This window comes from Tupaia chinensis, unplaced genomic scaffold (assembly GCF_000334495.1).
Source record: "Tupaia chinensis unplaced genomic scaffold, TupChi_1.0 Scaffold000201_1, whole genome shotgun sequence".
NCBI lineage: Eukaryota > Metazoa > Chordata > Mammalia > Scandentia > Tupaiidae > Tupaia > Tupaia belangeri.
The window spans coordinates 2,254,320-2,266,347 of record NW_006159676.1 but is presented as its reverse complement, the minus strand read 5'-3'; the positions used below and the strand labels follow the sequence as shown (position 1 = coordinate 2,266,347).

Below are 12,028 nucleotides of genomic sequence, written 5' to 3'. Positions count from 1 at the left end.
GCAGCTTAAAACTCACGCCGGGCGCGTGTGTGTGCGTGCCCAGGATCCCGAGAGGAGAATGGAGGAGAAGGGATTGCGGCGTGGCCATCCCCCCTGGGGGGTGCTTTCTTGCTTTCTGTCTCTCTGTCTCTCTCTGTCTCTGGCGAGCTCACGCACCCTATAGCAGAGGGGATTTTCACATGTCTGGCTTCCTGCGAGGGCCTGGCACATGGCAGGGGCTTCTCAGTGGTCAGTCCCCCCTCCTGACACTCCAGCCACAGGACCCCTCTCGAGAGAGACACTCACAGGTGTGGGCCACTCACCATCGCCCCCAAAGTGGTGGGTGGACAGGACCGTAGACCACGAGGTCAGCTTCTCCAGATTGTCGGAGGCGAAGATGGTGATGCGGTAACACTCCTCCTTCTCCATCACCCTCGACTCTGGGCCCCAGCTGTACTCTGCTGCAAGAATGAGCAAAGGCGGGACCAGCAGTTGGCGTCATGGCTATGTCGCTGGACTCCCACGTAGTCGACCGCGGTTCGCATCTCGGACCCGGTGGCTTAAACTCACGCCAGGTGCGTGTGCGTGCGTGCCCAAGATCCCGAGAGGAGAATGGAGGAGAAGGGATTGCGGCATGGCCATCCCCCCTGGGGGTTGATTTCTCCCTTTCTGTCTCTCTGTCTCTCTCTGTCTGGCTGGCGAACGCACACGCCCTATAGCAAAAACCTCTAAAAAAAAGAAAAAGAAAGAAAGAAAGAAATTCATGCAGGGCATGTGTGCGTGCGTGTCCAGGATCTCTCCAGAGGAGAGTGGAGAAGGGATTGCAGTGTGGCCATTCCTCCTGGGGGATGATTTCTCACTTTCTCTCTGTCTTTCCAGTGAGTGGATGTACTCTATAGCAGAAATCTCTCTAGGAAAAAACATTATACACACACACACACACACACACACACACATATATAATGCCTCACCTTTGTTGGTTTGCACTGGCAATGCCATCTGCCAGGAGCTCCTAGAACACTCCTATTCATGCGTCAAAGCCCTTGCCCCAGTGCCCCTTCCCTATTCAACCTTCCCAATCCATTCCTTCTTCCTACAACCCAGTCTTACTCCATGAAACCATGGTGTGTTCATATCCAACTTTCTCCTTAAGCTGGAACTGACGTTTCCAGAGCCTCCACACGCGTCCAAGGCATTAAGCCAAGAGTGAGAAGCCGCCTGGGTTACCCACACCCCCTTTCCCTCCCAGACCTCATTACCTTGCCACCAGCATCTCATTAGCTGCCACCTTCCCGGGTGCCTCGGAATATTTAACAAACACCCTGGGAGGTGAGACTCATTTAGACCTGCCATAGTTGCAACCCGCCCCGGGGCTGAGCCAGAAGCCCGGCTCCAGACGCAGAGGCAGATGCGGCGTTGGCGCGAACGTACCCATTCCGGCGGGGTCCTGGCCCTGGGGCGCAGTCAGGGTGCAGGTGGCCTGGCCCCCGTCCTCCGTCCCCTCCTGGGCCCCGTCCTGGCCCCAGGGCTGCCACTCGATGCAGTATGTCACGACCTGCGCTTGGGCCGGCCAGCGCATGGTGGTGCCATTGACCCCGACGCTGATATTCAGAGACCCTGGTTCTGGAAGGAGAGGGGAAGGTTACGCCGGGAACGCGGCTTTGCCGTCCCTACTGGCCTCGCCCTCTAGGCTCCTGCAGCTCCTATCCCACCATTTAAAAAAATCAAATAATTATTGGGACCAGCAGGTGGCGTAATGGCTACATCGCTGGACTCCCATTTAGTAAACCGCAGTTCGCATCCCGGACCCGGTGGCTTAAACTCACGCCGGGCTCGTGTGCGTGCGTGCCCAAGATCCTGAGAGGAGAATGGAGGAGAAGGGATTGCGGCTTGGCCATCCCCCCGGGGGGGGGTGATTTCTCGTGTCTCCCCAACGAGCACACACACCCTATAGCAAAAACCTCTCTAAAAAGAAATTTATTCATTATTGTTATTTTATTTGTTAGAGGGGTCATGCACTCACCAGGCAGAGAGAGAGAAAGCCACAGGTCCAGGACTCGAACCGTGGTTGGCCATGTGGGAGTTCCAATACCTTCATCACCAAGCCACCTGCTGCCTCCAACATATTGCTTTAATGCAATGACATGAATATTTATTTTTAAAATTTGATGAAAGCTATGTGTACTTGTCGGAGAGAGAGAGAGAAATCACCCTCAGGGGGACGGCCACGTCACAATCTCTTCTCCTCCACTGTCCTCTAGGAATTTGGGGCACGCACACACACGTGCCTGGCATGAGTTTCCAGCTGCCAGATCTGGGATTCGAACAGAATAGCCAACCATGTGAGAGATCCTGCTGCCTTAACCATGATGCGATGTGTCTTCATTTGTGGAGAGGTTTTTTGTTTTTTTGTTTTTTGTTTTGCTATAGGGTGCATGCGCTCGCCAGACAGACAGAGAGAGGCAGAGAGACAGAAAGCGAGAAATCACCCCCCGGGGGGGGATGGCCACGCCGCAATCCCTTCTCCTCCATTCTCCTCTCGGGATCTTGGGCACGCACACACACGCGCCCGGTGTGAGTTTAAGCCACCGGGTCCAGGACGCGAACCGCAGTTGACTACATGGGAGTCCAGCGACATAGCCATGACGCCAACTGACACATCTCTAAGTGAGAGACCCCTTAGGTCTCTCTGGGGCTGAGTAGGCGTTCGGCTCTCAGGGGCCCGCCCCCACCCAGAGGAAGCACCTGTGTGGTTGATGGCCGGGATGTGCCATGTCTGATTGGGGCCGGGGCCAAAGCGATTCCAGGAGACAACAGCCACGTCGTAGGCACCGCCAGAGAGGGAGAGATTTCTCCGCAGGGACAGCAGCCTGGTGGCCGGAGTCTTACACGGGCAGGACAGCATGTGGAGCCGAACGCAGTAGATCATTCCCACGTGGGATGTGGGCCCACGGCAGCCTCTCAAACGCTCGGGTTCATGGCAACCTTCTGGAAGCTCCAGCTGGGGCAGCTGTCGTAAGGGGAAAAGATGGCCTACGGGAAACTGAACATCTCAGCGTTCCCTGGACAGACAGCGGGACACAGTCTGTGAAGACACACTCATGCGAGGACCACAGCCGACGAAATGCACCAAGAATTCAAAAAAATCATAACCCTCAATGCTGGCAAAGCTGCTGGAAAATGGGCACTTAGAGACAGTACATATCGTTTGGCTTTTTTTTTTTGTTTGAGAGTTACTGGCTGATTTAATTCTATATGTTATTATTACTTTTTTAAATTTGACCAGACAGAGACAGCGAGAAACAGAAAGCGAGGGAACCAGCTGTTAGCGTAATGGCTATGTCGCTGGACTCCCATGTAGTCGACAGCGGTTTGTGTCCCGAACCCGGTGGCTTAAACTCACGCCGGGCGCGAGTGCGTGCGTGCCCAAGATCCCGAGAGGAGAATGGAGGAGAAGGGATTGCGGCGTGGCCATCCCCCCTGGGGGGTGATTTCTCGCTTTCTGTCTCTCTGTCTCTCTGTCTCTGTCTGTCTGGCGAGCTCATGTGCCCTATAGCGAAAACCTCTCAAAAAAAAAAAATTAAGAAAAATAGGGACCAGCAGGTGGCATGGTGGTTAAGGTGCTGGACACTCCCACACGGCCAACCAGGGTTCGAGTCCCAGACCTGGTGGCTTGCTTTCTCACTTTCTCTCTCTCTCTCTCTGTGTCTCTCTCTGGTCAAATTGAAATAAATGAATGAATAAATAAAATTAAATAATTCTTTTTAAAAATTTTAAGAAAAATAAGGTAACATCGGATGGGTTGTTCAGAGGTTTATAGTAATCATTTCCCACCTGGGCAGTGTGCTGTCCCCTCCTTTGTGGCTTTTTGCTCCTTCCTCCGATAATCCGTTCCCCCCAGAGGTTGCTGGAAAACACCTGAGTCCAACCATATCCCTCCCCTGCTCAAGCGCACTCTATGGCTCCCCAGTACTCTCCGAATTAAAGCTGCCATCTGCACAGTCTCTGCTGTCTCTGCATCTCGTCTCTCTCTGTCTCCCGCTCGCCCACCCCCCTCCAGTCTTCTGCCTCCTTCACTTTATCCCGGGCCACCCCATTGTCCCTGAACTGGTCCTCTGACCTGTCCACGCAGGGTCAGTTTTCTTTTCCCATTCTGGTCCAGGGGTTCCAGAAGGAGGCTCATCTCAGGCTGTGGGGGGATTTCTGCAATGAGAACAGAATTAGCTGGACAACCTGGATTGCGAGAAAGACGGAAAATGATTTTTTTTTAAAGATTTTTGGAGAGGTTTTTGCTATAGGGCGCGAGCGCTCACCAGAAAGAGAGAGAGAGACAGAGAGACAGAAAGTGAGAAATCACGCCCAGGGGGGATGGCCACGCCGCAATCCCTTCTCCTCCAGTCTCCTCTCGGGATCTTGGGCACACACGCACACGCGGCTAGTTTAAGCTGCCGCGTCCGAGACTCGAACCGCAGTCGGCTACGTGGGAGTCCAGCGACATAGCCATTACGCTAACTGCTGGTTCCCAACAAATTGTATTTTTTAAAAGAATTCTTTTATTTCATTATAGTCACCATCCTCTTTTTATTTATTTATTTTCTAAAATTTGACTAGAGAGAGACAGGGAGAGAGAAAGTGAAAAAGCAAGCCCCCAGGTCTGGGACTCGAACCGCAGTCAGCCATGTGGAAATTCAGCGCCTCAACTATCATACCACCTTCCAGTACTGAGTGTTTCCAAGCTGCCAAGGCCAGGAATTGAACCGCAACTGGCAATGTCGAATCTGGCTCCCTTGACCACTAGGCCACAGGCCCAGCCCTGCTCGTGTGTCCCCATGAACTCTCACCTGGGGGGACACACACGGAGTGACTCCAGCTGCTCCAGGGACCTCCAGGGACCCCGGTCTCCAGCACTTGCCGTCGCTGTATCTGGAACTCCTGGGCGGCATCCACCTCCAGGGGGCAGAGGCAGGTCTCTGGAAAGAGGTGGGTCGAATGTCAGGCCACAGGGCCTGCCCAGGGCTCAGCATGGACCTCTTAGGCACTGTGTCTTTATTTATTTATTTATTTTTAATTAATTTATTTTTTGGAGAGGTTTTTGCTATAGGGCGCGTGCCCTCGCCAGACAGACAGAGAGAGACAGAGAGACAGAAAGCGAGAAATCACCCCCCCAGGAGGGATGGCCACGCCGCAATCCCTTCTCCTCCATTCTCTTCTCGGGATCTTGGGCACGCATGCACACGCGCCCGGCGTGAGTTTAAGCCACTGGGTCCGGGACTTGAACTGCGGTCGACTACATGGGAGTCCAGCGACATAGTCATTAGGCACGCACGCACATGCGTCTGGTGTGATTTTCAAACTGCCAGGTCTAGGACTTGAACCGTGGTCAGCCAGGTGGGATTCAGAACCTTAACCACCATGCTACCTGTTGGCCTGGCCAGTGACATCTCACTTCCCAAGTGTTGGTTGTAACCTCTCCTGTGAAGTGAGACTAACCCAGGAACGACTGGGCGAAGTCACAGCTCTATCAGAGGAAGACTTCAACAGGGCCCAGCGCACAATCGGTGCTCGATTAATGCAGGCTTGCTGCAGCTGTTACTATTATTATTGTTGCTGTTTTTTTTTTTTTATGAAGAATGATTTATTTTATTTATTTATTCATTCATTCATTTTAAAGATTTATTTATTTATTTCATTCTGTTTGTTATTATTATTTTTAAATTGGACCAGAGAGAGAGAGAGAAAGGAAAATTGAGAAAGTAAGCCACCAGGTCTGGGACTTGAACCACCGTTGGCCATGTGGGAATCCAATGCCTTTAACCACCACGCCACCTGCTGGCCCCATTCATTCATTTTAATTTCACCAGAGAGAGAGAGAGAGAGAGAGAGAGAGGAAAAGTGAGAAAGCAAGCCACCAGGTCCAAGACTCGAACTGTGGTTGACCATGTGGGAGTGTCCAGTGCCTTAACCACCACGCCACCTGCTGGGCCCCAATTATTATTATTATTGTTATTCTCACCTATTTCAGAGGCATCTTGACGTCCACAGTAGCCCTAGAATGAAACTGCATTTATTTATTGGTTTTTTTTTTTTTTGAGAGGTTTTTGCTCTAGGGCACGTGGACTCGCTCGCCAGACAGACAGAGAGAGACAGAGAGACAGAAAGCGAGAAATCACCCCCGGGGGGGAGGGCCACACCACAGTCCCTTCTCCTCCATTCTCCTCTCGGGATCTTGGGCATGCATGCACACGTGTCCGGTTTGAGTTCTAAGCCACCGGGTCCGGGACGCGAACCACGGTTGACTACGTGGGAGTCCAGTGACATAGCCATTACGCTAACTGCTGGTCCTGCCTTTTTTTTTTTTAAATGCCAGAGCACACATGTGTGTGTATGAGAGAGAAAGAGAGAGAGAGAGAGACCCCTTAGTTGGGCCTGGTCATGTTACAATCCTCTTTTCTCCATTCCCCATCCCTCTAGGATTCTTGGCATGCATGCCTGGAATGTTTTTCAAGCCAGTGGGGCTAGGACTCGAACCCTGGTCAGCCATGTGGCGTCCAACTTCTTTTGCACAGTGTTTAACTGCTGGGCTGTGAGGCTGGCCCTTTGTGCTGTTTTGAAATTTAAAATATTGTTTTACTGGGGTCAGCAGGTGGCATGTCGGTTAAGGCACTAGACTCCCTCATTGGACAACCAAAGTTGGGGTCCCGGTCCAGAAGTTTGAAAACCATGTCAGGCCCATGGGCGTGCATGCCCATAATCTAAAGAGGAAAGTGGAGGAGAAGGGATTGCAGTGTGGCCATCCCCCCTGGGGGCTGATTTCCCCCTTTCTGTCTCTCTTAGCGAGTGCTGCACCCTTTGGCAAAAACCTTAAATAAATAAATGGTTTTACAAAATGCAATGTGGATTGCTGAATCGAATCCAACAAGAAGCAAAAGAAAAGAGGGTCAGCAGGTGTCATGGTGCTGAAGGCACTGGATCCCAAATAGCCAGCTGTGAAGTTCGAGTCCTGGACCCGACAGCTTGAAACTCACAGTGGGTGTGTGTCCGTGCATGCCCAAAATCCTGAAAGGAGAAGGGAGAAGAGATTGCAGTGTGGTCAACCTCCCCTGGGGAGTTATTTATTATAAATAAATAAATATCTCCCCGGGGGAGTTATTCTATTTATAAATAAATAAATATTTGATTTAAAAAAATCTTATTCTAAAAGAAAAGTTTGTTTTTACTTATCCATTTCATTTCATTTATTATTATTATTATTATTTTAAAATTAGTTATTGATTTAATTTCATTTGTTACTATTATTATATTTTTTTGGAGAGTTTTTTTGCCATTGGGCGCGTGCACTCGCCAGACAGACAGAGAGAAAGAGAGACAGAAAGCGAGAAATCACCCCCCAGGGGGGATGGCCACGCCGCAATCCCTTCTCCTCCATTCTCCTCTCGGGATCTTGGGCATGCATGCACACGCGCCTGGCGTGAGTTTTAAGCCACCGGATCCGGGACTCGAACCATGGTCAGCCATGTAGTAACCCAGCACCTTTAACCACTATGCCACGTGCCAGTCCCTATTGTTTTTATTTAGAGAGAGTTATTTCTTTATTTATTTTTTGCTGCAAGGCACATGTACTCACTAGAGAGACAGAGAGACAGAAAGCAAGAAATCCGCCCACCCTCCCGAGGGGGGATGGCCATGCCACAATCCCTTTACCTCCATTCTCCTCCCAGGATTTTGGGCACACACACACACACACGCACGCACGCTTGGCATGCTTTTCAGGCCACCGGGACTTGAACCCAAAGACTTGGCCATATGGAATCCAGTGCCTTAACCTCCATATCACCTGCTGGCCCAGAGCTGAGGTCTTTTGCAGTGAACCACTGCCCTGCCTGGGGGTAACAAAGTAGCTAAAGAATGAATGAAAGAGGAAAAGCAGTTGGCATAATGGATACGTCACTGGACTCTCACGTAGTCGGCTGTAGTTCGAGTCCCAGACCCGGTGCCTTAAACTCACGCTGGGCGCGTGTGCGTGCGTGCCCAAGATCCCGAGAGGAGAATGGAGGAGAAGGGATTGCGGCGTGACCATCCCCCCTGGGGGGTGATTTCTCGCTTTCTCTCTCGATGTCTCTCCGGCAAGCGCTAGCCAAAAACTTTCAAACGAATGAATGAATGCATGAATAAATGGAAAGGTGCCTTCCTGGAGGAAGTGTCTGGAGCCAGACTGACAACTGGTTTGGATTTGTGAGCTCAGATGGAGAGGAGAGCGTGCAGGCGGAGGGCACTGTATTCAAAAAAAAAAAAAAAAAAAAACAAAGAGGCTGGAGATCTCGGGTGTGGGGCCAGAACAACAGCATTCAGGGAGAGGTCAGAGAAAAATAAAACAAGTAAGGCGGAGCTGAGGAGGAAGACAGGTCAAGGGTAATAGGGAGCCATGGAGGGTGTGTGAGCAGGGGAGGTCATGACCAGATGGGAATATCAGACAGGAGGCGAGAGTGGAAGCCAGCTGGGAGGCATGCCAGGTGGAAAATGGAGAGACTGATTAAGGCAGGTGGGTTGAAGTGCTCTGGGAGCAGCCAGTCTCCACTTCTGACCCAGAAAATGAACTCACCAATTTCCATGGGCTGTTGGGTGTCCGGCGTCGGAATTGTACCTCGGCGCCATACTGGAGGTCCGGGGTCTCCCATTCCATTTGCAGCTGCCCTGCTAACCTGGATAGCTTGATGTTTGTCCAGGGTGGGTCGTACCTAACTAGAAGCAGAAGGGGGGGTGACGACACCAGGCGCATGGGCGTGCGTGCCCAAAATCCCAAGTGGAGAGATTGCAGTGTGGCCATCCCCCCTGGGGGCTGATTTCTTGTTTTCTGTCTCTCTGTCTCTGTTGCTCTGGTGAGCGCCCACGCCCTAGAGCAAAAATCTCTCTCTTAAAAAGAAAAAGGAAGGAAGAAAGAGAAGAAAGAAAGAGAAAGAAGAGGGACCAGCAGTTGGCGTCATGGCTATGTCGCTGGACTCCCATGTAGTTGACCATGGTTCGAGTCCCGGACCCGGTGGCTTAAACTCACACCGGGTGCATGTGCGTGCGTGCCCAAGATCCCGAGAGGAGAATGGAGGAGAAGGGATTGCGGCGTGGCCATCCCCCCTGGGGGGGTGATTTCTTGCTTTCTGTCTCTCTGTCTCTGTCTGTCTGTCTGGAGAGCGCACGCGCCCTATAGCAAAAACCTCTCAAAAAAAAAAAAGAAAGAAGAAAGAGAGAGAAAGAGAGACAGAGACAAAGAAAGAAAGGAAGAAAGAAAAAAGAGTAGCTGAGATATCTCTGAGTTCTTGGGTCCCCAAATTCCAGAAAGTCTACCCATGCCCTGCCAGGCATCACTAACTCCCCCAAAAGTGAATCAGGGTTACTCCCGCCAGACTTAACTAAGCTTGGTATTTCATGATTCAAAGACAATGAATCCTGTTAGTCCACCTATCTGGTTTTTTGTTTATTTCTTCCTACTTGTTTAAATTTTGTTTTGGGGTCTATATACCCACCAGAGGGGAAGAGAGAGAGAAAGAAACAGAGAGAGAGAGAGCGAGAGAGAAATCACCCCCCAGGGGGGATGGCCACGCCGCAGTCCCTTCTCCTCCATTCTCCTCTTGGGATCTTGGGCACGCACACCCCCCCGCCCGGCGTAAGTTTCAAGCCACCAGGTCCGGGACTTGAACCGCGGTCGACTACGTGGGAGTCCAGCGACATAGCCATTACGCCAACTGCTGGTCCCGCCCTAGATGTTTTAATTCTGCATAAATGCTGACCCGTACGCTGTGACCTAGCTCTCTTCATTCCCTCCTCCTCCCCATTCCTGATAAACGCTGTTGTCACTGTTCTCTTTTTTTTTTTTTTTTTAGATGCTACTTGTAAGTAAAATCATGCAGTATTTTTGTTTGTGTATCTGGCTTATTTTGCTTAGCCTAAAATACTCTACATACAACCACGTTGTCAGTAATAGAAGCATTTCCTTCCGTTTTTCTTTTTCGAACTTCTTTTTTTTTTTTTTTTTTTTGAAGTGGTTTTTGCCTTAGGGCACCTGTGCTCACTGGAGAGTGAGACAGAGACAGTGAGAGGGAAAGTGAGAAATCAGCCCCCAGGGGAGATGGCCATGCAGCAATCCCTTCTCCTCCATTCTCCACCCAGGGTTTTGGGCATGCATGTACAAACACGCACACACACACACACACACACACACACTTGGATCCAGCATGATTTTCATGCCCACCAGGTCTGGGATTCGAACTGTGGTTGACCATGTGGGATTCCAGCGACATAACCACTATGCCACCTGTTGGTCCCTTGGTTTTCTTTTCAGTTTATTTATTTCTTCCATGAGCTAGAGAGAGAGAGAAGGCTAGTCCCACAGTGAAGCGGTTAAGCCCTAACTATGGGAAGCCTGACTGACTGTGGTTCGAATCCTGGTCCTGGAGTTCTGAAAAACACAGCAGGTGCATACTCATGCATGTCCCCAATCCCAACCAGGCAGGGGATTGGAGGAGAAGGGATTGCTGCATGGCCGCGCCCTCTAGGGGGTGCTTCCGCCCTCTCTGTTTTCTGTCAGTACACAAGCCTTCTGGTTAAAAAGAGAGACTCTGGGGACCAGCAGTTAGCGTAGTGGCTATGTCGCTGGACTCTCATGTAGCTGACCGCAGTTTGAGTCCCGGACCCGGTGGCTTAAACTCACGCCAGGCGCGTGTGCGTGCGTGCCCAAGATCCCGAGAGGAGAATGGAGGAGAAGGGATTGTGGCATGGCCATCCCCTCTGGGGGGTGATTTCTCACTTTCTGTCTCTCTGTCTGTCTCTGTCTCTCTGGCGAGCGCATGCACCCTATAGCAAAAACCTCTCCAAAAAAAAAAAAGAGAGAGAGAGAGAGAGACTCTGATGGAGAACCACCAGGTGGTATGGTGGTGTGGTTAAGGCATTGGACACTCCCACATGGCCGACCACGGTTCAAGTCTCAGACCCTGCTTTCTCACTTTCCCTCTCTCTCGCTCTCTGTGTCTCTCTCTGGCCAAATTAAAATAAATGAATGAATAAATAAAATTAAATAATTCTTTTAAAAAATAATAACAAATAAAATAAAACAAATACATATGTTTTAAAAAGTGCTCTTTTTTTTTTTGGAGAGGTTTTTGCTATAGGGCGCGTGTGCTCACCAGACAGACAGAGAAAGACAGGGAGACAGAAAGTGAGAAATCACCCCCCCAGAGGGGATGGCCGTGCCGCAATCCCTTCTCCTCCATTCTCCTCTCGGGATCTTGGGCATGCACACACACGCCCCCGGAGTAAGTTTTAAGCCACCGGGTCTGGGACGCGAACTGCAGTCGACTACGTGGGAGTCCAGTGACATAGCCATTACGCTAACTGCTGGTCCCAAAAAGAGCTCATTTTAAAACAAATACAAACAAAAAACTAGCAGCAACCTAAATGCCCAGCAGTAGGGGATTGGCAAAGGGACAGTGAGAGATCTATGAGTCACACAGCACGGTTTGATGTGACAATGACTGACAGGGGCCCAGAATGCCTGCGGGTGTAGACAGGATGCTGACCTGAGTTGTAGAGTTGCAGGGTAATCTCAGGAGACCTTTCTGTCCGGTTCATGGCTTGGGTTTCCACCCAGAGTGTGACATTGCAGAAGACAGACACGCCGTCCTGGTCAGAGAACTGCTGTGTGGTGGCCGAACCCGTGGAGAAGTAACAGCAGCGCCCCGAGCTGAGGCTGCAGGAAAGAGGGTGTTGGTACCAAGTGTGGGGTCTGAGTGGACCCCAGAATCTCAGCACCACAGCAGACACTGTGCATCACACCAGTGAATCTTTGTCTGCCCTTTGGACTTTTCCCTTCAGCCAGGAGGTTCCTTGGAAGTAAGGGCTTTGAGAGACTGCAGACTCTCCCAGCATGGGCTGCCATAAGGGGAAGAGGCAATGGATGGAGGGATGGGTGAATGGATGGGTAGATGGATGGGTGAGTGGGTGGGTGGATGAGTGGATGATGGGGGTGGAGGGATGGGTGGAAGATGGGTGGATGGATGGGTAG

At 51.0% G+C, this 12,028-nt stretch overlaps 1 protein-coding gene across 1 annotated transcript in view; it reads right to left on the bottom strand.

The window, feature by feature from the left end:
- IL12RB1 (interleukin 12 receptor subunit beta 1) overlaps positions 1 to 11,718 on the bottom strand; it is a 21,502-nt gene extending 9,784 nt beyond the window's left edge. The window contains exons 1-8 of the mRNA XM_027771277.1: positions 11,544 to 11,718; positions 8,579 to 8,718; positions 5,993 to 6,026; positions 4,821 to 4,949; positions 4,100 to 4,182; positions 2,725 to 2,989; positions 1,411 to 1,602; positions 303 to 437 (exon numbers count right to left, since the gene is read on the bottom strand). Coding sequence (XP_027627078.1) covers positions 303 to 437; positions 1,411 to 1,602; positions 2,725 to 2,989; positions 4,100 to 4,182; positions 4,821 to 4,949; positions 5,993 to 6,026; positions 8,579 to 8,718; positions 11,544 to 11,595 — 1,030 coding nt within the window. The 5' untranslated portion in view covers positions 11,596 to 11,718. The remainder of the gene's footprint in view (positions 1 to 302; positions 438 to 1,410; positions 1,603 to 2,724; positions 2,990 to 4,099; positions 4,183 to 4,820; positions 4,950 to 5,992; positions 6,027 to 8,578; positions 8,719 to 11,543) is intronic.
- Between the last annotated feature and the right edge of the window lie 310 nt (positions 11,719 to 12,028).